The sequence below is a fragment of the Pantherophis guttatus genome, chromosome 4, assembly GCF_059756535.1.
Source record: "Pantherophis guttatus breed Tessera chromosome 4, ASM5975653v1, whole genome shotgun sequence".
Lineage (NCBI taxonomy): Eukaryota > Metazoa > Chordata > Lepidosauria > Squamata > Colubridae > Pantherophis > Pantherophis guttatus.
Window position 1 is genome coordinate 44,659,074 of NC_142066.1, and position 27,017 is coordinate 44,686,090.

The 27,017-nt window shown below is 38.3% G+C and overlaps 1 protein-coding gene and 2 long non-coding RNA genes across 7 annotated transcripts in view; 2 read left to right on the top strand and 1 right to left on the bottom strand.

Moving 5' to 3' along the window:
• Positions 1-26,989, top strand: part of FAM117A (family with sequence similarity 117 member A) — a 32,246-nt gene extending 5,257 nt beyond the window's left edge. Inside the window, exons 2-9 of one of the 5 annotated variants that reach the window (XM_034415471.3) lie at positions 7,567-7,733; positions 15,486-15,575; positions 16,651-16,764; positions 18,755-18,889; positions 20,641-20,869; positions 24,357-24,477; positions 24,705-24,733; positions 25,459-26,989. In XM_034415471.3, coding sequence (XP_034271362.1) covers positions 7,567-7,733; positions 15,486-15,575; positions 16,651-16,764; positions 18,755-18,889; positions 20,641-20,869; positions 24,357-24,477; positions 24,705-24,733; positions 25,459-25,550 — 977 coding nt within the window. In that variant the 3' untranslated portion in view covers positions 25,551-26,989. The remainder of the gene's footprint in view (positions 1-7,566; positions 7,734-15,485; positions 15,576-16,650; positions 16,765-18,754; positions 18,890-20,640; positions 20,870-24,356; positions 24,478-24,704; positions 24,734-25,458) is intronic. The other 4 variants (XM_034415466.3, XM_034415469.3, XM_034415468.3 and 1 more) reach the window with 4 other exon arrangements.
• The window catches only part of LOC148114073 (uncharacterized), a 228,296-nt gene that overhangs the window by 171,077 nt on the left and 30,202 nt on the right, over positions 1-27,017 (top strand). The gene's annotated exons all lie outside the window — the stretch shown is intronic.
• Positions 19,822-23,366, bottom strand: LOC148114074 (uncharacterized). The gene is made up of 2 exons (XR_015733773.1): positions 23,003-23,366; positions 19,822-20,844 (listed from the first exon to the last, which is right to left on the bottom strand). It is a non-coding gene; the product is annotated as an uncharacterized LOC148114074 (long non-coding RNA).

Consider the following 27,017-nt stretch of genomic DNA (forward strand, 5'->3'; position numbering starts at 1 on the left):
AACTTTATTCACTGGCATCACAGAATACTGATTGCTCATAATTAGGTAACCATGTTTTAGCCTATATGTTATAATGTGTTATTCTTTCAGTCCTTTATATGGAGAGCAAGGCTGCTTTCTTACCTTATAGATATCAAATGGAAGATAATTGCACAGGCACCTGGAGGTGGTAATTGCATGTTGCTGATGCTTTTGGATTCTGAGAAGCAAAACATGCACACAGTGGTGCTTAAGGAACCAATAAGGTTGCATGCTTGACTTTTGGTACATCATCATGTTATAGTTAATGAAGACTTTATTTTCAGCGAGCAACTTGTTTTCCTGCCAGATTGAAAACTACATCGTTTAAATTGACTAAAACTGGGGCTGTGCAAGATACCAGCTAATTCTTTCTACAAGCTGTGAAAACCACAAAAGCTAACAGAGTGACTTTGAGCCAATCACACACTCTCAGCCCAACCCACCTCACCTCACAGGGTTGTTGTTGTGGGGAAAATAGAAGGAGGGATATATGTTGGATATGTTCACCAGCTTATTTGTAAAAAATAAATGCAGGATGCAAATAAATAATAGATAAACATCAGTGGTTAGGATTCTCCACAATCTTTTTCTGGTTCTAACACATGATCTGTTTACTCCAGAAGAGATCTCACTATGACTGCAGGGAAAAAGATAATATTGGAGAGGTACTTTCAAACCCTGGGATGGATAATGGGTTGGGTGTGGGGTGGGGGAGGGGGTGGGTGGGTGGGTTCCTCAATCAGGGGGTGTTCCTTGCTCTATTTCTTGCCTGTTTGAACCTCATAGTTTTTATATTGTTTTTATTTGTTGCCTTTCCTCTTCACTGACATCCTGCATTCCTGGCAGCAAAAAATGGAAACTCTGGCTAGACTGCTTATTACTGACATGACCATTTTCACAATTTATGAAAAAGCAAAAATTAAGGATTCTTGCCTGCCAATACATTTAAGAAAATAGGTTATGGAATAGAGTGAACTCTAGAATTAAAGAACTCAGCAAGTCATTGGCAGCAGTTTAACCGAGGCAGAGGAGGATTTCTACCACACTCCCTAGTTACAGCTTAGTTAGTCTATTCTTCAGGAACTTGCTGTGAAGCAGTGAGATGACTCATCGGGCCGTAGCTGGGGATTTTTCATTGGAAACTCTCTGCCAAATAGTTCCCTTGCTGCCTAGGTGCTGCTTGCTTGGAGAGAGTAAAACCTTTTGCTTTGGTTTGGAAAGTATAAGGCAGGTTGGCTCACTTTGGAGGTGGAGGGGCTGATAAATGGTGCCGACTGGGTGTAGTCTTGGCAACATGAAAATGTTTCAATGCTGAAGGACAAAATTCCACTCTGCATCAGTGTGGGTAGGTAAAACAGAGTGAAGCTAATGGAATAGAAGCTTATATTGCAAACAAATATTTAACTATTCTCTTGTCATTAGCAAAGAAGCTTTAAGGCAAAAAAAAAAATGGTTCTGCAATATAAGCTGGACTATTCTTGTGCTCGTAGATATATAGGTAATAGGACTTACATATCACTGGAATAAAGAGACCAGATTCAGGAATAGGAATAGTAGTTATCTTCACAATTAACTGGCTACTGCATCTTCATCTGCTTATGCAAAGGCTTGTTATTTGTTGGTCGTTCTGAAATAAACCTGATCTCCCTCTGAGCTTCCACTATGTTCCCTGCCCCTTCCTATCTTTGGCTGCTGCTCATGTTTTTCCTGGTGCAGTTGTAGATCTTGTCAGCAACTAATCTGGTAGTATTCTTAGTGTTCTCCTTCAGCGTTCCCCAAAAGACTCTTGGCCCTTTTGTACAATTCATCTCCTCCCTTTCAGACTCTTCAACTGCTTGGCAGCTGACCAGCATATGGGAGAGGTGAATGGTGCAATTTTCTATACTGATGACTTCCATCAGGTGGGAGGCAGTAAGCCTGAGGTTCCCCCACTGCTGTGTGCTGTGGGGTTTCTGCTACCCAGCTTGGGGAGTCACTTGGTTGTACCAAGGGGAGCTTTATATTAGATAGTACTTGCAATACCCTCTTGCAATACCCTATGGAATTCTCCTTGGTTCTCTTTTGAGCCTTTTCCTGTCATACAGAAAAGACTGGGAGAGGCTACAAAGCAGACCAGAGGACAGCAGTATGGACATTTTGTTTTGGTCTTAGAAAGGAGATGACCATGGTAGAGGCATCTTTGAGAGTGTGCTTCATTCAAAGTTTTGTCAAAACAAAATTTTCTTTAATTTTTTTTTTCCTAGCCCTAATAATATCCTTAATTTCACCTTCAGAGCAACTCCCTGTGCATTTGGACTGAGAGAGAGCAGCAGGCCCAGGGCAACTGGTGAATTTCCATAGCTGACTATGGATTTGGACCTCAATTTCAGTGGCCCTAGTCTAGCATCATAATCACTACATTGTGCTGACTCTGTTAACAATCTTTCTGGGCTGTTCCTGCATTATAATGCATCACAGTTCCAAAAGAAGCCTGTAAACTTGACCTTGGAGCTGCAACAGATTCTGGAAGCTGAAAGAAACTTAGAGTTGTACTGTAGAAAAAAAAGTTTTGTGGCTTCCAGTATAAGTCGTAAGTCTTCAGTTGATGTTTTTAATCCTATTTTATAGCTCAAACATGAACTCTCATGGTAGCTGTTTTATTCTGCTTAATTGTTAAAAAGCAGGTTTTGGTGTGTCTTGTAGTTTCATATATTATGAAACTATGTAGGAGAACCATTTGCCCTTTCATATACTATACTTGGCAGCAGTTTCCCTTAGATTGCTAATAACTGTGGTTGCTTATGTATTAGCGCTTGTGATCTGCTTAATATAGTTTTACTGAAACCATTTATCCTGCTGCCTATTTTATGACTTTTGGTTGGTTGTTATAATATTTGCACCTTTTTTTGTGATGATCACAATTATAACACTTCAGAATTGCAAGCCACAGTTATCTAAAGGTAGACCACAAAAAAAAAGCATTGTCGGATTATCCAAAAGTTGCAGACGGTATAGATGGAAAAAATATTCAGCAGGTTTTACTACTTCTTATGGATGTTACTAATGGACTTTATGAAGATGGTTTCATTTGAATGCAATTTATCTAATATAGTTTACATGTAATATAAGATGTTATCTGAACCCAAATGTTCCATTACTTCGAGTCTATTTCTTGTATCAGCTTTGTTGTGAATATTTGCAAAAGCATCAGTTCCTTCATGCTTTTAGTTTCCTCTAAATGGATAGGCCCCAAAACTGAGTTTACACGTAGTGCCAAAAACTCTGGAAGATTTAACTATGATGTATCGAACATTGCTTACCTAGCAGGGTTCTGCCAACATGTTGAACCAAAAATAAACACACAAGTTGTACAAAGACAATTTCTTTTCATCAGGGAGACAAAACTGAATGAAAGAGACAAACTTAAATATTTGCTGTGCTAGCAGGATAAGTAGGGCAGAAGTGAAATATATTGATAGTTGCAATTTAGGACTACAATTAGGCCTGGAATTTCTTTCACTAAGTGATGCTATTGTAAAGCACAATACAACATCACATGATCACAATCCCAACAGTCCCATTTGGTATTGTAACTCCAGACATGCCACATGTCTGGAGGTGGTTAAATGGGAAGCAGAGTGAATCCTAGATAAGGCGCGTGGGAGTGCTGCAAGGGGATGTGGAGGGGGGAGCCCTGGGAAGTCCAGTTAAGATCACACACAAATTGGGGTGCTGCAGAGTGGTACAAGCTTGAGGATGTTAGAGGAAGAGGATGTGGGGGTGGATGGGTGGGGCTGTAGGCACAGGGAGACCAGGGGAAGAGAATCCAGGATGCATACGTGCATTCTTGCAACTGGAGGAAGGCTAGAAAAAGACTACGACTCAGGGTCCACACTGCCTAGTGTGGCCTATACATCTCTCTGCCCACATGAGATCATCTTATGAGGAAACCACCTTGCATGACCTGGGGAAGAAAGCCTCATATAGCCAGCAGTTGCCTGGTGGAGGACCAGGCTGGACAAGCATGGTTAGCAATGGGGAAATGATGATGAAGTTAGGGTAGCAGGGACTGCAGAGATGCCATGGGAGGAGAGATAGGCGGATGAGGAGAGTTGAAACATCCCTGTCAAGTGCACAAATTTTGATCTGGTGATTGCGGGGACGCTGCAATGGCCATAACTTCAGGGACTGGTCATAAGTCCCTTTGTTCAATGCCATTGTAATTTGAAACCCTTAATGAATGAATGGTTATAAGTGGAGGACTACCTGTAGAAATGAATGTAGGAACAGCTTCTGTCTCGTGGGGTTTCACATGTGTGATTAGCCTACAGAATTTCAGGTAAATGCTGTCACTCTGATCCTCTTGTGTATCCTAAAGTCACAGGAATTGGAAAGGAGTTATTGCCAATATTACTAAGAGTAGATGCAGTGAAATAGTTAGGGAAGATGGGGCACAATTTTTCACTCTCTTATGCTAATAATTTCCACATGCATGTGAAATAAAATAAGGGAATGGAGAAAGAAGAAGTCCCATATGGAGAAACAGATGTAAGGCAGCTACCAGACTGGTAGGTTGAGATAATAATAGTTTTTATTATCAAAATGTTCTTCTGCCTTGACTCCCTACATTTTCGACACAGCCCTGATTGGAGATGCTTAACTGGCATACAGAGCTTGGACTAATCCCAGAGAGTGCAGCCAGGTGGGGCTGGTCTGGTCCTAGCCTAATGGACTAAATTGATAATAGAGCAGCCCTGTAAACAGGACACTCCACCCTGCCACTGCTTTTCTCACAAGCCATCTTTTTCTTGAAGTAGGCATTGTTTTGCAGTCTCGGGTGTATTTTTAGGTAGTGCTGCTTTGATTGGGACAGGAAAGCGCTTCAGATCAGCTGCGGATCTGTTATCTTTCCAGTTCTGCTAGCAGCCCCTGTTTCCCAGATATCTACCACAAGCAGTTCCAATCATTGACTTATTTGTCAGTCCTAAGCTACTGAGAAGGGGAACTGTAGATTTCTTCACTATGAAGAAAGATTGCCTTTGGGTCAGAATTTTTAGGTTGAAGAAGGAATGCTAGAAGCAAGCCTTATATTCAGGCATATCCTACTGAAGTTGAATGCATGTGCCTCAAATAGACCCTGATGTGAGGTCAACAGCCAGTCAGAAAAGGCCTTAAATAGCTGCTGAACTGTTGTGAGTTGAGCTCTGAACAGGAGCTGCCAGAGATCTTCTTGGCAGCAGACCAGGAGATCCCTGCTTTACTTAAGAGTGCATATTAATTTATGTGTAAATGAAAAGCAAACAAACCCCTGTCTGGGGCTTTAGTTGGCATTTTTTTTCTACTTAAATGCAGTAGCTGGGAGCCAGGAAATCTTGGCTTTACAGGTCCCTTATCAGAATCAGTGGATGTCTTTGTGCAGATTTTCCTTCCGTAGGACATAGTTCATAATGGCCCATGTTACGTGAAAGCAGAATGCTGTCAGCTTTACTGATAGATGGATGAAGGCTTGTTAAGTGCTAATATAATTCATAAAATTAATGTAAAGAGGTTAACTCAGGAGGCAAACAGCTTTTTGAAAACAATTTGTCCTCGTAATTCATGCTGGTGTCAGCTTTTTGCTGATATATGTTAAATATTATCTTCTCATAAATTTTGGGAGATTCAAAATGAAACAACAGAAAACCAAACAAAAAACCCCTGGCTCTTTCCAATAAGGCTTTTAGATATAGGGTGAGAAAAACTGTGTATTGTGAAGATGAAAGCATTCTCTTCTCAGGACAAGAAAATGGTAGGCATCACAATATTGTGTAGATGGGCAATGCTACTAACATTTTTATTTACAGAACTATGTGTTTTTTTGTGTTTGAAATATTTAAAGAAGGGTGAACTTCTTAGTGAGTGGTAATTCTGCAACATATAGAAAGCTGTAAGTTTCCTTTTGTCTTTTCTAAATAATGGTTTGGGATAGCCAGATTCCCTATTGGTTCTTGTATCTTACTTCAACTTTCCCCAACCCTGCATTCTTTGTGAGTAGAGTAGAGTAGAGTAGAGTAGAGTAGAGTAGAGTAGAGTAGAGTAGAGTAGAGTAGAGTAGAGTAGAGTAATAGAGTTGGAAGCGATCTTGAAGGTCTTCTAGTCCAACCCCGTGTTCAAGCATGAAATGCTATAATTTCAGACAAACTGTTGTCCAATTCCTTCTTAAAAATCTCCAGAAGTATCCACAATTTCTGAAGGCAAACCATTCCACTGATTAATTGTCCTCACTGTCAGGAAATTTCTCCTTATTTTTAGGTTGGATCTTTTCTTCGTATGTTGCGTCCATTCCTTCTTATCCTGCCTTCAGGTGCTTGCTAGTATAATTACTGATTCAAGAAAAAGGGAGTTGTGGTCTTTGCACAGCTGCAAATCTCTTTTCAGGAAATAAATTCTTTAGCTCCCATAAAAATGTTGATGTCTCTAAAGGGAAATGGAATATTTTGCTGTGCATGACCGCTGATAAATGTGGCTGTAGCCTTTGATACTACGAACAATGTATAAAATGGTCTTCCACTAATATTACTAAGGAAATAGTAATTTTTTTGAAAAATGTCTAAAGTTACTAGGCTTTGCAAAACAGTAATAAGGGAGGAGAGATAATCAGCAGGCCCAACCTAAAAATAAGGGAGGAAATTGCATTCTTGTTGACTAGAGAAGCAGTTGGGAAATGAATATATTTAGATGCAATTAGATTTCTATCCCAAGGGCTGAGTGTTACCACAACTTGTCTCATATTTCATCTTCACTCCTCTGGGGAAGATTCAACAGTGAGAAGGCATGAGTTGCCCAAGGCCACCGGGTAAGCTAATTTATTGATACCTTCATACTCCAAGCCTTGAATTTGGATTGCTAGGCTCAGGAAACTTTATTTGAATTATTTTACTTGTTTAACCTTTTGCATAAACTTCATATTCAGTTTTTTGTCTCTGCTTGCTGTTGATGTATATTTTAAAAGGAGAAAGTAGCCGTTTATATTGACTTACCTAAGTCTGGAAAAAGGGAAAAAAATGCTGCTGGCTGTTTTTGCTAAGACGTTATTTGTTTTCTGTCTTCTCACCCCACTGTTAGGTTTTTCTTTTTCTTTTAAATGTTATTTATGTCTTTCCATAAAACTAAAGCTTGGAACTTATGATGTTCGATTAAAGATATTTGGCTACAGAAAAAACTAGTAAAATCAATTTTAAAAAATAGCCAAGCTAATACTGTGTCATTTGTTTCCGAAGAACCATTTTTTAAGCATGCCTCTAAAGTGTGTGGCAACCACTTTGGTTTTAAGAGTTGTATGTGTTTTTCCCCCACCCATATCACATTGTGCTGGGGAAGAGGGTATTTGCAACAGTGGTCTAGAGTGTGGGATGGAAAGCTATTTCCACTGGCAGTGTAGGAAGCCTCAAGGTCTAGAATAATAATTGAGAGTAGATGTGAGAAGGAATGTGAAAGCAGTTGCTGAAAGCACTTTGACAGAAGTGGTGCTTGCTTGCATTTTGTAGCAAATCCATTCACTCTTTTTTTTTTCTTGTTGTTGTCTAGCTAGTGTTCCATGTACTGCTGGTCCTGAAAAGGCCTCCCGGAACAGACCTCCAAGAGCACAGCACACATCATCATTAGATACCATCCTTGGTTCATACCTTATGGGCCAGTGGCCTCGAGATGCCGAAGGACTTCCCATGTCACATATGAGTGACAAATCTACTCAGGTACTGGGTCTATCCTTCAGTTTACAGAAGGATCAGATATGGTAACAGATATCAAAAGAGTGAAGAATTGGAAATCAAGAGAGCTAAATATTGTCTGTCATTAAACTTGCTATCTAATTTGGCTCCTTAAAAATCAGAGGTGATCATTACGTGTTTCAATGCAGACTTTCAATCAGAATGCCTAATTTTAATTGAAAAGGCTCAAAGGAAGAGAGGTTGCAAATTCAAAAATCAACCTTTTGACCTTGTATCAACCCTTCTACTTGTCCCTAATTTAGACACACCTCTTCAGTAGTTTCCAAATCCAGTACAATTCTATCTCCAGTCAGGCTATGTTCCACCTAGCAAACACATGCAGTGCCAAGTTCAGGAGATGTTTCCCTTCATCTCCTAGTGATGATTGTCCCTGGTCATTGCTTGAGTTCCTAGTATTCAGCTCTGCAGTATGTGTTACACAACTACAGAAATGTGGTTTCTGGCATGGGTTAGGTGTCCTAGGAACCCTAACTTTTATCTGACATGAGAAATAAACATTGTAATCTACATGGCTAAAATTGTAAAGACATGCTTTGTGAAAAGTATGAAATCTAAAACGATATTGTTGCTCAGTACTTACCATTCTTTACCTAATTTTGATAATTAGGTAAATTCCCTGTCTTCCTTAATAGCCGTATCTTTTGCAACAAAAGCAAGAATTTATGGGACCTTTAAAAATAGATTATGAACTAGAACCGGCTTTATTGGTACATTATTTCACAAATAAAATCAAACCATAAAAGTGTGTACCATATTAGGTTAATCTTTAATATTTTACAATAAAATATTGTAAAATAAAATATAATAATTAGATTAGTAGGCAAGCAAGCCAAATTGGCAAGTATCCTCAATTTATTTCAGAGTTAGGAGTAGCAAACTTCTTTAACCCTAGGTTCCTTTTTTTTTTTTTTTTTGCAGCCCTTGGAGCTATTTTCGTTGCCTAACACTGAAAAGAAGTAGTATGCTGTCTTGCATTTTGAGATAGGAAACAAACAGAAATAGTAATGAATGCCTTGAAACATATTTAATTTTTTTAATTTTAAAATTTGTAATTTTATTACACATATATGACATTCACATAACATACAGTATATAAATATCTTATCATTTTTAAGCATCGTTTCATCATGGTCTTCCTTCTGTTATTTTGTCTTTTTCCCTCTATGTCTTCATTTCATTCCTCTTTTTTTCCCCCATTGTCTTTTTTTTTCTTCCCCGCTGTAAAGATCTATATATTTTACTTATATCTTTAATATTATACATTTCTACATTCTTGTTATATACATTTTTATTTCACTCCATACATTTGTTATTTATATATTTTATAGTTGTACTCTTCTCTCCTAATAATCTTTATTCTTTATTTCTAGTCTTAAGCCATTTATACCATTTATTCCATATTCTATAATAGTCTGTCTCTTCTTTTTCTTTAATTTCTTTTGTTAATCTGTCCATTTCAGCACATTCTAAAATCTTATCTATCAATTCTTCCTCATTTTGAGTTCTTTCCTGTTTCCAATTTTTTGCATATACTATTCGTGCTGCTGTTAAGATGTGTAGCATCAAGTATTTTATTTCTTTGGAATATGGTCTTGTGAAGATTCCTAAAAAAATGTTTCTGGTTTCCTTTCTATTTGTTGATCTGTTATTTGTTCTATCCATTTCTTGATGTTCGCCCAAAAATTTTTTGCTGCCAGGCACGTCCACCATAGATGGTAATATGTTCCTTGGGAATTTTTACATTTCCAACATATTTAATTTTTATTTTATTTTTTTAAATAATGAAGAAAACCCATCAAGTCATTCCCCCTCCCTCAGAACCCTAGGAAGAAAATCTGTAATTGTTTCATTTATTTTACAAAACTATTTTGCTTATTGGGATCCATTGGCCTCTTGTCACCAAAAGATCATCCATTCATGGTCAACTAAAGTATATTGAATACTGTAGCTGAACTTATTTTCTTATGCCGATTCTCAGAGACCAAAGATTATACTTCTGATCGTTCAATGTGTCCTGTGCCCAAGTGCTAAGATGTGTAAGCAATAATTGTTTTTTTTTCCTTAAAGTCCATGTCAGTATTCTACTATGTATTAGGATATACTTGCAAAACTATTGTAAATCAGGATATGAAAGCAAGAGAATTGTCACTCCATGTCCGCCGAAAAGATACCATAGACTTGTAAATTGATAATTATGCTATATATATATATATATATGCTTTTCTGTATGGCTTTCACCTTCTGGAACACTATCCCCTTGGAGATGAAATCCACCCCTCCCTCTTGGTCTTCCATAAGAGTCTCAAGATCTAACTCTGCCAGTGGGCCTGGGGCCCCAGTGGTTGTTCGTTCCATGTTGGAGGTGATTAGTGGACTAGGAAGAAAATCCCATCTCATTCCATAGTTTTCTGATCTTTAATTTACCTAATTTTGGTTTATTTAATATTGAATGTTTAAATGTTTATACTTCTGTTTTATGAAATTTGTAAACTGCCCAGAGTCGTCATTAGTGATATTGGTGACATAAGTTTCATAAATTAATACATTTAATAAACAAAAATGTGCAAAATGACTTATTTGCAGCAAATTCTCCCTTTATATGATAAATGAAGCCACTATTGTATGGTGATCAGCTGCAACTAGGAATTATTATAATAAATTTTTAAAAAATTAGGTAGAGATAGTTGGGTTATTAGTTAGCTTTGGTTGAGCTGCAGTCCTGGCTAGAAGTCTTTGTTCTCGGATAAGTTTCAAATCCATTGGGTTTTAACTTTTATAGTCTCCAGATAGCATTGCCCCTACCGAGTGGGGATTTTTGAAATTGAAATCGAGCACTGCTGTTACAAGGCACCAGAATGTTATTTATTTACTAATACATTTTGCTCAACTATAGATGGCTAACATCTAAACAAAATACTCATAAAGAATAAGTGCTATTACATTACAGTAATAACATAAAACAAGTAACTATGCTTTATCTGGACATTCTTTTCTAAGATCTTTGTTGCTTTACAAAAAAATAAAGATGTATAGACTTCATGGGGCAGAATAATTCCATAGGAAGGTCAGCTGTCAGCTGTGAAAGGGTCTGTTTCTGGGTCCATCCCCACCTTGGTCTGCCAAGAAGGAATTCAGTGTGTATCTTCATGGATGGATCCAACAGGATGGATCTTCTGGAATCCAATACATAGCCTGGAATTAAGTTATGTAACGATCAATAGTTTAAATGAAGAAAGCTAGTTCATATATATAATACATATTTCCCTTATGAACAAAATAATGGTTTGACTGCATGCATACAACTCACACAAACAGTTATAACAAAAAGGTTCCCATAAGATTCCTTTCTCTGCACATTTCGCAAATGCCGCGTGTAGCTTGCTATCTATTGTAATCATGCAAAATATTTTAAAACTTTGGGGATAAGGCTTTTGAGTTATGCCTTTCCTGCAGATTATCTGTCCTTGTGGTTTTCAGTCTTGATTGCTTCTCAAAACAGTTTCCTCCTCTTTCCTTGATGTGGAAGCTATTTTGACCACCATTAGCATAATAATTTTTGAAATTTTTTATTCCACCATAGAAAGTGAGATATGCTATTTAAAGTCAGACTGCCCTAAGGCAGAAATTGAACCTTCTGAATGGAATTCCTCTATACTCATTGCTTCCTAACTAGATCTTTTTATGTCTAAGAATATTTGCCCATGTAGTAGGGCTATATTACTGCTTTCCTTCTCAGCTTTCCTATTACCTTCTCCTATTGGTATCTTATGATCATATTGTTTTGCTGTTTGTATGTACACTGGGAGTTTATGCACCGGAGCAAATTCCTTGTGTCCAATCACACTTGACCAATAAAGAATATTCTATTCTATTCTATTCTATTCTATTCTATTCTATTCTATTCTATTCTATTCTATTCTATTCTATTCTATTCTATTCTATTCTCTATCTCTATCTCTATCTCTATCTCTATCTCTATTTCCATTCTGTTTGAGAGTAGACACAGCTTGTGCCTTGCTGCCTGCTGAGACTGATGTGACAAACAGTAAATCTATCACTCAAGTTAATTACTGGCTTGCTATTGGCATGACTGGAGCAGTTTGGACTGCTGGGCAGTCCCCATATTGTTTTTTTTCAGTAGTTCCATAGTTAAGATTTATTATTTATTTGTTGTACTTACATGCTTCCTTGTTTTATTCAAAAATAAAAAACCAAAAATATTTTAAATCAGAAAGGATAAAAGTTGTATGCCCATGAACCCCACCTCCAGGGATAACACTGTCTCCATCTTTGCAAGACAGAACAAGTAAATCTTTACAGCTTTCCTAAAGCCAAGGAGGGACCAAGATTTCTTAACCCCAGCAGGAAATTTACTGAGTCTGGACTTGTTGAATGCAGTGACTTTATGTGATGCCTTTTAAAGTTATTATAGACTTTTGAGTTTCCAAAGCTCTAATCAATAAAACATTTTCTTTTCCCCTCCTACACCAGTTCTTAAGAAGGCAGAGCATTGCATTTGGCTCCTTTCTCTTAATAGGCTGCCTGAGCACGAGGAGGGTTGAAAGTAAGGTTGTCTCTTTGTTGCCAGTTTTACCAAACAGTATTGAAACGCACATTTGCAGTTGATTAGACTGTGTCTTATGGCTGGAGGCGCAGGGCAGGGACAGAATGGGATAAATCCCCATGCATCTTAAATAAACCAGAAGGAGGGAAATTTGTGTAATGTACTTTAAAAGCAGAACTGCAGAATTCGATGCCCCAAGCCTAACCTAAACACTTCCTCATACTGGGAAGTAATAACATTTGTTAAAGTTATATTGTAAATTAATATTAAGGTTTGTGAGGATTGTACTTCCCAAGCACTGGAAAGAAAAAGGGATGCTGACTGTTGAAGAATGTTGAAGAACAAGACATTCTTCTTGTTGAAGAATAAATTTAAAATTGATTGAATTAGCAGAGATGGCGATATCAACTGCCTTGATCAGAGATCATGGACTAGGCAGCTTCATAAGAGACTGGAAACCGTTTGTGGACTTTTTATGTGCCAAAAAAAATAACAGATTGCTAACACAGGGATTTGAAGATTATGTAATGTTCAGCTTAACCTGTTGACTGCTCTTACGTGTGTGTGTGTGGGTGTGTGTGTGTGTGTGTGTGTGTATTTGTAAAAGGGATTAATTTACTGTTTTTTCCTTTTTTTCAGCATCCAGTCAGGGTAGATTCTTTGTGTTAAAAATTAAATTTAGTTCGTATTTGGATCACCTTTTTTTCTATTTCTTTTTTCGTGCACCAATTTTTGTTGTTGTTAGTTCTGGACGTATGCTTTTGTTTTATTTGTTCGTTTTTCTGTTTTGTATTTTACCTTTTATGATAAAACAAAAAATATATACATAAATATTAAGGTTTATTTTCTGGCTCCATCCAGTACATTTTTAGCATCAGATGCATTCAAAGGTCAAGTATGGATTTTAATACAGAAACAGTTTTGTACCCCATTATGCACTCTCCTACACCAGTTCAGATAAGACTTCCACCAGTTCAACTTAGTCTTTAATTAAGATACGTATTCCAGATAAATTTATACCGGTAGTGAAATAAGGTTGAACTGAACTGAGGTTGCTTTTTAAAGCCTTGGATAAACTCAGCATAGAGATACTGTTTTTGTTCTCAGACTTTTTTCTCAAGGAAGCCTAGGGTAGAGGAATAGATGGGGAACTGGCTGTTCTTGAGGATTCCATCTTTGCATTCATAGAAACAGAAAAATAAACTTCAAATACAACTGGCCTATCTTCTGTAGCATGGTGTATGTTTTCCTCTTGGAGGCTAGCTCAGTAGCTTGAAAGCTAGTCACTGGGTCAGGAAGCTGTCCCACACTCATCTGAGGCAGAGATTTGTGCTTAGCATCATGGCCAGAGCTTTTTTTTTTAAAAAAAATCACCCTTCTATAGCCTGGTATGAGCCTCCATCCCTTGTTTGTTTTGGTGGAATTGTCTACCTTGGCTGACAATTGGCTAATGACTTTTTTTTTTCAATTCACTAGAATCACAGCCATGGTGATATTTAGGTGTGGCTGGTTATGTGCTCCTGCCCCAAAATGCTTGCTAAATAAAAAGAAGGCCACTTTTCACACAACATTTCTAGCAGAGGAGTATTTCTAGCAGAGGAGGGACCTTTGCAAACAGTATTTAGCGCTTGCCTGCAACTCCTCTGCACAGCTCTTCTCCTTATTTTTGCTAAGCCTTTTCCTTGGGAATGTTGTTCCTTGGCTCCTAAACTTTTATAGTTGCTCAGCTGTTGAGGCTATGCCATCCATTGTCTCTGCAAGGTTCTTCAACATAGCTGTTTGTAGAAGTAGCTGCTAGCCTTCTATTTTATAACAAGTACTCTGTTGAAGATCAATTTTGTGTGTTGCATAGGCCCCTTATGATCTTTTGGCAGCTTGCCTAGTAGAAACTTGGGGTACAAAATGAATCCTCTTAAAATTACTTCTGGTAGTTGTGAAATTAGAGAATCAAAGTGAAGAGAACCAAAAGATATAGAGAAAATCTTGATACTTAATTGTGGTGAGTAATATATACTTAGAAACAAGGAAATACAAATGTTTTTCCCTCAGCTCAATCTCCTATATTGTTGGTAGAACATTTGTCCCTTAGTTTAGATTGTAAATGGGGAGTATAGACTGCCTAAGCTGGCAAGTACTTTACCTGGAAGTACTCTGACTTTTCAATATTATAATTATCTTCACTTCTGTGCAATCCAACATTCGGCACTGAATGTACCTGTTAGCATAATTGCATGGCAAACTACTTGACATCAGTTGCAGCAAAGGGCAAACCTGCTTAATGGAATCTAGTGTATATTTTCTTACAGAAGTCTTGCAGATAATTAGTGATAATGAATAATAATTACCAGTGTCACTGTCACCCTTCAGTGCAGTGAGTACTTCAAACAGTGTTCTTCTTATATCAGCCATCCTCAGTCTGGTTGTCTCCAAGCATTTTGGAGTTCAACTCCATGATTTTCCAATCAAGATCCCAAAGAGGAAGGCTGTCCTTACATTGAGACTGCCATTGAGGCCTGAGTTTATGTGAGCTTTCTTACTCCATGTAATCTCTCATCTCTGGGTCCAAGAATGACTACCTATCACAAAGTATGGAAAATTTGATGTACCTTCAAAAATTGGGTGGGATGTGAAATATATTTGGGCTCATATACATGCAATGTTGTTTATTTAGTGTAGCTTTTCTCAATCTTAGTACTCTTTAGATATGCTAGGACCAGTTCCCAGAATTCCTAGCCAATATGACTAGAATATCCTAATTGGCTGGCTGGGAAATTCTGGGAGTTGAAATCCACACATCTGAGAGAGCATGAAATATCCAGCCTTTTTGCTATGGTGCCCAATAAGACATAATTTTAGAACACTTAAGGAATGAAGTGCTGATGGAACCAGTTCTTTCTGGATATCAGTGCTTCAAGTAATTATCTTCCCTAAAATCAGTTCTAGGATTATTTTCTTGAAGGAAAAGTTATGAAATCTTTAATTTGAGTTTTTTTTCTGTACAGAGAAGAGATTCATATTTTTGATTCTGTACTTTTAGAATTATTTCATTATTAGTATTCTTTCAGAATAGCTCTTAGGAAGAAGATTGCCACATTGGAATTTCCAAATGTTGATCCGATATTGATAGCTCGTCCCTTCCTCCCTCTTTGCAGACTCCAGTATCTTGGCATGAGTCAGAGGTGGGAAAAGTTGCAGATCATAAGCGATCTGCCTCATGGAATAATATGGATCATCGTAGAGAGGTAAGATGATCACTTGGTATGTCAAGTGCCATTTATCTTACCGCTATGTAATGTGCAAAAGGGATTAAATTGCCAGAGTACTTCTTGTTTTAGCGGCATTATTTTCTATTGTTTTCTGGAAAACAAGAATGGTTACTCTGCAGGTAGGTTTAGGCAGGTAGGTTTATTTTATTTTATTTTTATTTTATTTTATTTTAAAAATCATATATTTTATTCACACTATTCACAACAACATTCAGTGTTCTATTCACAACACTGAATGTTAAGCTAATTGTAGGAGTGTATAAGTGCACTTTATGATCACTCTTTAAAAGAGAATATTTTAAAAAATCAGAACTGATGACACTTTGGAACAAGGATTCAGAGATGGAATTTGTTTGCAAGATTTAAAAAAATTAAAACATTAGATTTCCTATGCTCTGTTAACCTTATTTGCATATATTTATTTTTGTTTGTTTGTCTATTACCTAACAAATGCTGGGACACTTGTTTTTGTCTACCATAGTTTTCAAGGCCTTACGAAAACCAAATACATAATAAAAATTTAAAAAAAAATACTTTAAGCCATAATAAATCAGTAGCATTTCTCAAAGAAGTAAGAATTCCTGAGATAGTAATGATGGAGCTCAGTAAAACTAGGAAGTCCTGAAATGTCTGTATCCCTTCTCTATGCAATTGATCAGAGAGAGTGCAGTGCTCCAGAACTGCCTGGACACCATTTAAATGAACAGATGAATTGCCCACCATCAATACATCTATCTTTTGGGGGCTGCATCTCAGTTTATTAATTTGTTTGGTCTACTGATTAAGACACCAAACTAGAAACTGGGAGTCCATGAGTTCTAGTCCTGCTTTAGACATGAAAGTTGGCTGGGTGTCTTTGGGCCAGTTACTCTGTCTCAGCCCAACTCAACTTACAAGGTTGTTATTAAGAAGAAAATGGGATAAAGAAGGAGTATTAGGTATGTCTGCAACCTTGAATTACTTATAAAAATAATAAAGGTGGGATAAAAATAAATTTAAAACAAACCTTATCCATTACTCTACTTAAGACTAGTAACTTTTCATTCTCTAGATTGCTAAACTGAAGCAACAGCTCCAGCGAACAAAGCTTGCTGTTTGGAATAGCAAAGAGAAAGACCAGAGCTTTTTCCCTCAAGGCAAGCATAGCATGGTCCCATCAACCAAGGTATCTTCTTCTTCTTTTGTATCTTTTCTTTAATGTTCCTATTAGAAAATGGCAGGAAACAGAAACTCTCTTGGACTGAGGGAAAGAAAGTTTTATTAAGAATTTTTTTTTCTAAAGTAAAGTATTCAATTCTCAATGGCTTGTATAGGGAAGCTGGAGCAATTATTTTCCTTCAATTTAAGGCACAATATAAGGAATATGGCTGTTACTATATTGGCATTGTATATTGAAATTGTGCATTACTTTTTAAAAGATCCACTAGAGTTCATAGTTAAGATGCAGCATGAACTAGACCAGGGGTCTGCAACCTTAAACACTCAAAGAACCATTTGGACCCATTTCCCACAGAAAAGAAAACACCGGGAGCCACAAAACCTGGATGGGCGTGGCCAACTTGACATCAACCATTCCCAGTCAGTCACATGACCCCCCCAGCCATGCCTACGCAGCCGGTCATTAGGGCAGAGAACCAGCTGTTAAACGCCCAGCCCCGCCTAATCGCTCCCCTCCCAGCCACTTCTTGTCACACCTGGCCTCACTTCCCGGCTGCTCACCTCAAAGGCCTCAACATATTTATAGTTCTATAAAAATGGTGTTTATCTCTCTCTCTCTCTCTCTCTCTCTCTCTCTCTCTCTCTCTCTCTCTCTCTTTCCCTCCCTCCCTCTTTTTCTCTCTTTCTGTCTCTTTCCCTTTCCTTCCCTCTCTCTCTCCCCCTCTTTCTCTCAATGAGTTGATGAGCAAAATGGCAAAACTATTTTCAGGACTTTTAGGGACACATCCACCCTTAAAATACACAACATCTCTCTCTCTCCCTCTCCATCTTTCTATCCCTCTCCCAATCTCTCTGTTCCTCTCCCTCCCTCTCTCTCTCTCTCTTTGCCTCTCTCTTTCCCCCTCTATCTCTCTCTTTCCCTCCCTCTCTCTCTCTTTCCCTCCCTCCCCCCTCTTTCCCTGGGGGGAGGGGGAAGAGCCCCTGAACTGGTGCTGGGTGGTGGGAATCTGACGCCGGAGACCAACGAGCCCAGAAGCAGCGTGCCAGTGATCAGCTGGTCTGTGGAGAACCAAAGACCAGTTGGCTGGCAGGGAGGCGGGGCATCACAACAGCTCTGCAGGAAAAGCAACTGACATCCGGGAGGCAAGAGTGAGCGGCTGCCGCCGCAGGATTTCATTGGGGCTCCATGTTGCAATGGGCTCTAGGAGGAGGGGACCAAGTCTCCCCCATTGTGAAGCGCGCTGCTACACAAGGCCCTGTGAGAGCAATGGGCAGGCCATGGAGGCAGCAACAGCAAATGTACCGCGATGAAGGCAAGTGCAGGGCCACTTTGCTCCTGCACTAAGGCTACAGCCATTGCCACCGTTGTGACAGGGTGACAGCTCTTTCATCCCTCTGCCATGACAGGGAGCTGCAGCAGAGGGATAAAAGAGCCACATGCAGCTCTGGAGCCACAGGTTGCTAACACCAAAACTAGACACATCAGGATTATATCAGGCATATCTTTATCAGTCCATTTCCTAGTTGTCTCCCAATTACCATTTTCATTGACAATTAGAGGAAAAAGGTCTATTGCTCAACGTAAGAATCTTATTGATATGCAGATGGTCCTAGGCTCAGTGTCTGGAGCAGCATCTGTAGGAACCATTGGCTACAGTTACATGAAACAAAAAGCCCCACACAAAGCCAACCATATATTAGCTTAGCTATATGTGATCCCTGCAGGTAAATAATAATTCAGCATGTTGGGAAAATTCAAAAAATTGGAATGACATTAGCAAGCGTAGTCCATTAAATCATGAAATAAGAGCAGCTGTCAGACTATTGGGGATCAGTGGAGTAATTGCCAAATTTTAAAGTACTTCATATGTTTATAATAGGTGGGGGTGTGTTAGTCCACTAAATTATGTACTATCCATCCACCTTGGAGAACATTCTATGCTTGCACCAAGGTGTTAGTGGTTTCTTGATACAACACTGAATGTCCTTGTTTGTAGGGTTCCCCATTTGCATCTTTTCCAGCCTTGAGCACTGTATCGAGAAGCTCTTCTTTGCACAACAGTTCCGAGAGTATCAATCAGGAATTGGAAGAGATATTTGTAAAGGAGCAAGGAGACGAGGAACTCCTCAGAGTGAGTTATGGCTGGTGGGGTGAGATATGAGAGTCACCTTATCTGGAACTCAGAACATGTCAATTTTTTGCTGGATGTTTACACAGTTTTCACTGCCAGTTTTAATTACCAAGCTCCTCCTATCCAAAAACTACTGCATGCTTTTCCATGCATGATTTGGATTCTCTACTTTGAAATTGTATAATGAGGAAAGGGAAATTCTGGCTATCAAAGTTTCTTCTGGCTATGAAGTACAAGTATATATTTTATAGAGATGTACACTGCGCTGTTCTTCACAGGGCAGACCATCAGACAGAGCAAATGTGTAAACTCCACTTTTGAGAACAAATTATATTTTGCTTTGCAGGACATTGTGATGATTCTGGGGTAGAACTGACAGTTAGAAAATAGCAACTGTGGGCATCTGACTGTGTAGCTCAGCAGGGAGAAAGGAATTTTGGAGGAATGGGTTGAAACCCAGGTCTGAAGGAGACTCTAAGCTGAATCACAGCCTGAGAATACTTGCCCCTGATTGGGAGACAAAGTTAAAAATAATTTTAAGGTTCTAGGCTTATTTTTACAAGGTATATGTAATTGGAGAAATAGATATATCTGTTCTAAACCCCATTATTAGTTTCTTAATAGAAGTCAGTATGTTCCTTTGTTAACCAACCAATATCTTCCCTGAATTCCATTCAGTTACATTCAGTGGTGGGATTCAAATAATTTAACAACCGGTTCTCTGCCCTAATGATTTCTTCTAACAACCAGTTTGCCAAACAGCTCACAAAGTTAACAACCAGTTCTCCAGAAATGGTGTAAACTGGCTGAATCCCACCACTGGTTTCTATTATATTACAGGAGTGTTTGCTAACTTCAGCAACTATAAAATATGTAAATTTCAGCTCCTAGATTTCTTAACAATGGCAATGCTTTTTTTAAAAAAAATTGAATTCTCCAAGGGCTTTTATTGGTAACAGCAAAACAAAAGGGTTCCAAAGATACACATAAATACCCCCAAAACAAGGAGGTTTTGCAATAGAACTTATAACAGTGTACCTATGAGAAAGAAAAAAAATAAGTCTCCAATGATTTCTTAGTAAAGCGGTGGTGGTGGGGGAGTAGGAGAGTTTTTTCACATACACCTGTAGGGCATTTCGTCCTTATCATTGACTCTTTTCAAATGTTGTGTTCAGTACTGGTAGCAAATATTGACCTAGGCCACCCTCGTTGAGGATTGATAAATGTGTTCTTTTACCTTCTGCTGTCTTTTTCACAAAGTTGAATTAGAGTGCTTTAGATATTGCTCACTTATAAAAACATATCACATTTTAGTCAAATTTCATCATGGTATCACTGCGCCTTACTCTTTGCCTTGCACCCAAATCTATTATTGCCATCTAATCTAAATTATGGATAGTCCTATCTATGGGATATGTTTCATGTGGGGAAATTATTGTTACTCCTTTGAGTTTTCTAGCCCTTCATACCATTATTTCTGAACCATATCTATATTCCATCAAGTTATGGTAGAGGAACAGGAGCTAGCTTCATTTGGTTTCTCTTCTCCCTAAATAATTTTTATTGGTAACTGTAAGCCTGCTTATAACTATACTTTTGCCAATATTTATGTTATATAAATTGCTAGAGAGATGTTTTTGGAAGAAGGGGGATAAAATGCCTTAAATATTTTAAAATGTTGTCTGGGTCTGCCCAGGACTCTGCTGATTCCTGCCTGCTTCTTTATGCTTAGAGGTTATGCTTTCTTTTAGAACTTGGAGGTCCCAGATGGACACAGGGCTCCACTTCCTTTCCAAAGAAATACTGAAGATTCCTTGTTGCCACGACTGGAAAACAACAGTAGCCCCTGGAGCAGCCTTTCTCTTTCTCCATCCCCTTCAGATGCTCTTCGACAATCCTCACATTCTCCTACCCGGATGATTACTGATGAAGATTTGCCCGAGTTTTTAGCCAAGCTAGTATTGGAGAACAAAGGTATAGGTAAGTTGGTTAGGATAGTAGCAGTCTGCTGTTATACAGAGCTTTGAAGAATCGAATGGGGTGGGGGTTATTGGCTTGTTGTTTTAAATGGTCTTCGACATTCAGCAACTTGAGGGATGCATTTTGGAAGGGTTAAGAATGAAAAAGAGATCCCTCTTATATGTAAACTAATATACTGTAAATAAAATTACAGTTATGTTAGTATAAACTAGGGCAGTGGTTCTCAACCTTCCTAATGCCGCGACCCTTTAATACAGTTCCTCATGTTGTGGTGACCCCCAACCAGGGGTGGGTTCTAAATTTCTTTTACTACCGGTTCTGTGGGCGTGGCTTATTTTGTAGGCGTGGCTTGGAGGTCATGTGACCGAGTGGGCGTGGCTAGCTGGTCATGTGACCGGGTGGCCATGGCTATGTGTATAGGGACTACTCAGAGGGCTGAAAAAAAGTCATTTCTGACAGGTCCTCGCACTTTTGACTGGTCCTCACACTTATGACCATCCTCACATTTATGCCACATTTATGTCAAAAGTGCGAGGACCAGTCAAAAATAACTTTTTCAGCCCTCTGAGTAGTCCCTGTGCACAAAAGGACTACCCAGAGGGCTGAAAAATGTGATTTCTGACAGGTCCTCGCACTTTTGACCGGTCTTCGCAGTTATGACTGGTCATCATTTATGCCCATTGTAGCATTCTTAACAACCATGTCACTCATTTCACAACTGCTTCTCTTCACCATGGTGACAAGATAGGGCAAAAACGTAAAATGTGAGGACAGTCGTAAGTTCGAGGACTGGTCAAAAGTGCGAGGACCAGTCAAAAATAACTTTTTCAGCCCTCTGAGTAGTGCATATGCATAAAAGGATACAGCAATAGAGAGGGATGAAGGAAGGGAAGGGAAATTAGAATAGGAGTGAAGGTAAGAGAGGGAGGAAGAGAGGAGGAGAAGGAGAAAGAGGAAGTAGGGAGAAGAAGAAGCGGGGAAGAGAAAGTAAGTAAGAAAGAAAAGACAAAGGTGGTAGGTTTGAGGAGAAAGATTGCTGTACAATAAAAAAGATGAAAGGGAAGAAAGCCAACCCCAAACAAATATAAAGATATTAAGATAAAGAATGAATTGTTAAACTTTAAAGAATAAAAGAGAACAAATAGGAATAAATAGCAATAATTAGAAACACACATACAAACATACAACATATTTTCTTTGAACAGAGTATTTGGCCGGTCCACAAATTTAAACAGTTGTAGGAGGTTAGCAGCCACCCCTTTCCTAGAAGAATGAAATATTTTGGGAAATATTAAAAAGGCAGAATATTATATTTCCCTGGATGAGAAATGGAGAAGCATATTTTACAGACAAAGCAGCTCCCACCTTCCTGCCCCCCACCCTTTGTTAATGGGCCAGAGGCAGAAAGTCAATCCTTTGTCAAAGGACATTTGCAACACAATAGCAACAGAAACTAACACAATGGGCCCCATCAAGCCATGTGATCCTGTCCACTATTAAAACATCTTTCCAAACAGTCTCCATGTTTCCAGTGTCTTTTTCCCCACTTGGAGCAGAACCCAGAAGGATATTTCTTCCAACACAGTATTTAGTCATTTCAATTAAATTTACAATTTCTATATTTCCTTTTTACCATATTTATTCCTCAATTATTTTTTAAAAAAACCAATATTACCCTTCATCCTCATCTCTAATCTTAATCAAATTCAATTTTTCCCTTCTATTCTATATTATACCCCTTTGCATTGTCATCTATTTTTATATCCATCCTCACATTGGTTAATTATGTAATACAGTTGTTTAATACAAATTCAACATTTTAATATAAATCAATTAGTTATATAACTATCTTTTTTGTATATTTATCAATATGAACATGAATATTCCAATTATTTCCATGCAATCCAATTTCTTACAAATCAATTAATTATATTTACCAATAATAATAAACCAAATAATTTCCCCCATATATTCCTCCAAACCACAACTTAACCATTTCTGCTTTCAACACAATATACAATTAATAGTATCTCAATTATTACAATTCCCTAGTTAAATAGAGCTTTTTTTCTTTTGAAAAAAAGAAACCTCCTCTTGCCCTAAATTTCCCATTGTTTGCAGTTTTGTACCTACCTTTTTTGGTGAGGAAAAAGAAAAAGAAACCTCTCTGCCTCATTTTGTCACGTTGCAGCTAAGACCCTGTTTTCGCTTTCTCTTTCCAGTATAGCTAGGGGGAAAAAAACTTGCTCCAGGAATTTACCTCTTTGCAGCTAGCTCTTTGAAGCCCCGCGGCAAGAATTTAAAGTTTTTTTCCCTCTAGCCATCAGCTGGGACTCCGGAGCAGCAATAGATTGGGAGTGGGCGGGGTAAGCGAACGGCGACCGGGCGATCCAGCAGAGGCAGAGGGTGAGTGAAGGCGGGGGGAGGGGGGGCGAGAGAGGGCTTTGGCGACCCCTGGGAAATGGCCGTTCGACCCCCAAAGGGGTCGCGACCCCCAGGTTGAGAACCGCTGAACTAGGGGTATCAAACTTGCGTCATTACATTGTGACGTGATGTATCATGACTTTTCCCCCTTCACTAAACGGGGGGGGGGGGGGGGGCGCATAGCCAGCATGTGGTGCATCGGGCTTGAGGGCCACAAGTTTGACATCCCTGGTGTAAACGGTTGGATCCTATTATTTCTATTGGATGGGCAATGTTTTGATGGCTCGGGACTAAACATTTTGGATGTGGCCAAAAACGATGGTGCATAGTGGCTGGAAGACAAAATGTGATCCCCTTCCCTTGGAATTTTGGAGGTAATGTGATTTTTTTTCTTCTGAGTTTTATAAATGGTTAAGCCTATATTAGAACATGGTCGTTTTTTCCCCAAATGGTAAGACGTTCTGCTATCAATTTTGGCAACTGTGGGCAGAGGTTGTTCTGCAGAGTGTTACAAGGGCAAAGCTCCACCTGTTTTATTATATGCATTGTGTGTCATGGCCACTATCTTCACTTTTTTTTTTATTATATGTTATGGACATCCTTGATATGAAAGACTTATCCTTAAACATGATGAGGCACTGTTTGTTTCTTTTGGAACTGAGGTTTTTTTTTCCCATCAAGTTTTTTATTTTATAACATATAAAAATTCCAGTTTTTCTAATTTGAGTTTTTCTAATTGAGAGCTGCCCAAAGTTGTTGAAGATGGGCAGCTTTATAAATGTTTTAAATGATAACAATCTATCTAATCTGTCTGTCTGTCTGTCTATCTCTATTTACCTACCTACCTACCTGATAAGATACACAGACTGCTTGGGCAGTCCCATAATAGGATTTCATTTCAGTATTTCAGTTCTATCAGATATATAACTCTACTTGTATGTAGTTGTATCTGAGGAACAGAAATCCTGCTGGTATATGGTAAAAGTAGCATTTTAATTGAACTTTCATTACTTCCACATTTATTTGACAGAATGGGTTCTCTTCCCTAATTTTCCTCTTTCAGAAAATGGCAGCACTTCTCCAGTCCTTTCCTTTGCCCCGTCTCCTCGTCCCAACCACACCTATGTATTCAAGCGAGAGCCTCCAGAGGGTTGTGAAAAAATCCATGCTTCTGAAGAAGTAGTGTAAGTACCTTTACTGTTTGCAACTACAGATGATAGAGCAAAAAACTGAGGCTCAAGTACAGAATTGCCCTCCATATAGTGCTGATAAAATTATGATAAAAGTAAGTACCAATTCTAATCTGGGTTGCATGCAAACAACTCCACAAAGCACTGATAGATAAGTATCTTTATACTAAATGTCTTTCAAAGAGATTGTTTTACAATCTGCCCATGTCTTATTCTTGTAGTAACCTGCTGATCTCAGGATTGATTCAAGGTAATCTTGTTCTCTCCACTCCTGCTCTGAAACTGATGACACCTATTCTGCTAAATATATTTATTGTTATGCTACATATTTCAAGTGCAAAGCGAACAATAATAAAAACAAAATGTAGGTGTTATCAGATTTCTAACATAGTTGGTTTTTTTTCTTTTAATCATCTAGAAATCTTTTCCGTTCTAACCCATCAACAAAATATATTCTAACCCATTTGTGGTATGGACTGAGTTTATTCTGAGACAAGGTTAGAAGAGAGTTTCAAATGTATGAATGTAATCCATCTATTTTTGCTTCATTGCCAAAGCAGTTCAATGATTCTATATACAAAATTGATTTGGGATGGATAATATTTAGGGTTGAAAAGTAATTAGATGCTTCAGCACTTGCATTGTATTTCTTTCTTGGCAATCATAGTGTCTCTTGGATAGACTACTCTGCACATTAGTGGGTTTATGACACTGTAAAAGAATTTGTACATTGTAAACTGAAAACTTCTAAATCCAGTAATGTTTTTTGTACAAAGCAGCATGTCTGTTGCGTCAGGCTCTTGGTGAGCATCTCCCCCATTTTTGCTGTAAAGTGCAAAATCCTGAAAGACACAAAAGTCCATGCCTATTTTTAAAAATGTCTTATTCGTTGTGCTATCATCCTGTAACCTATCAATGTTTAGCATTGTTAGCATTAATTCTTACATACCTTTTAATTCTGATTTTTCTTTTTAGGCCTGAACAGCCTGTCCTGCCTTCTTGTCCTGATAAGAACAAAGTCTACTTCAAACCAACAGGCTCTGCCTTCTGCCAGTTTAGTCTGGTGAAGCCTTTTATTCCCAAAGTAAATACCCTGTACAGAGACTTCTCTTCCTCTCCCAGCCCAAAGTCCCCAGGCACATTTTCTTCTTGCCAAGCCACTACCACTGTCCCCATTCTCACTTTACAGAAAGACTTGAGGGGAGACAACTTCAGTGAAAATCCAAAATCTCCTTCATTAGATTTAGAGTCCTGGAAACGGCACCAACCTGAAGACACTGCCCTCTTGCATAGTTCTGTAGCCGTCTGAAGAAGAGGGAGTGGAGTAGAGGCAAAATAAATTAATGGTCCTTCCAAGGCCTGTAGAAAAAAAGTGCCTTGATACTGGGAAACTGAGTGATCCCAGCAACAGCCTTAAAGTAAAGATTGCTATTGGACTCCTTTCAAGGAGCACTTCCTTTCCTTAAGCATCTCTGTCAATGTTTTTCTGCTACTCTGGTATCCAAAGAGTAAAAATAGCATTTTCTCATTTGGAATACATAAGACAATTAATTGCAAGGATTGTCTTTCTCTCTGCTTGCTGTGTGAGGCAGGAGCTCATTGATGGTGTTTAAATGTTCCTAGAGATGTTTCTCAAGGTTTCTACAAAATAGAGTGTATTATGAATATAAGATGCCAGAATTTGTGTATGCTGATTGAACAGTTGATGTCACTGGATAAAAATTGAGCAGATTAGTGTTTTATGGGGTCTCAAGTCTGCAATACCCTGTTAAGATTCTTTTCATATCCTGCTCTGCACTGTATGGCACTCACATCACTGGAATACAATCAGCTAAATCCTTTGAAGTATTTTCTTTCCTAATGATTATGCCGCACCAGATAATTGAATAAGTAAATTATTCAAGGTGTGTCATAGATAAATATTTTGAGTCCCTTCATAAGAAGGAACAGCAAAGGAAGAATGTCCTATTTGCAGTTTTTCCAAGTGGACCTCATGAAATTATTATTTTCAAAAAACTTGGCAAAATGAAATTGAAGCCCAAAACATTCTTGAGAGATGCAGTTGCCAATGGAATTAACATATGCTATTTTTCTTTATTATAATAAATTGAACTCAACAGTTGCATTTGACACTACAACCCTTTTAGCCCATGAATTGGAAAATCCACTCAGCTTTATATTCATTTTAAGAAGACTCCAAAGAACCTATGTTCACCTACATCTTCATCCTATACCTCTAGCAACCCCTTCAGTAGAAAGGCCTTAAACCTGGTGATGCCTTGATTGCAAAGTCTATTTGGAAGTCATATTTTGTTCTTAAGTTTATGGATTGTACTAGGAGGGTTTTATGAAATTGAGAGAAACTATATTTTCTTTTGAAGACAGTATTTTTGCAGCTACTTTTGAAGTTTTTGTAAATGTTAATGTACTGTATGCACCATGAAAAGCTTAATGAAAGATTTTTGCAGATTCTTGGTGTTTAAACCAATTAAAAGAATGATAAAAATTTTGAGTATCAAGTATGTTTATACTGC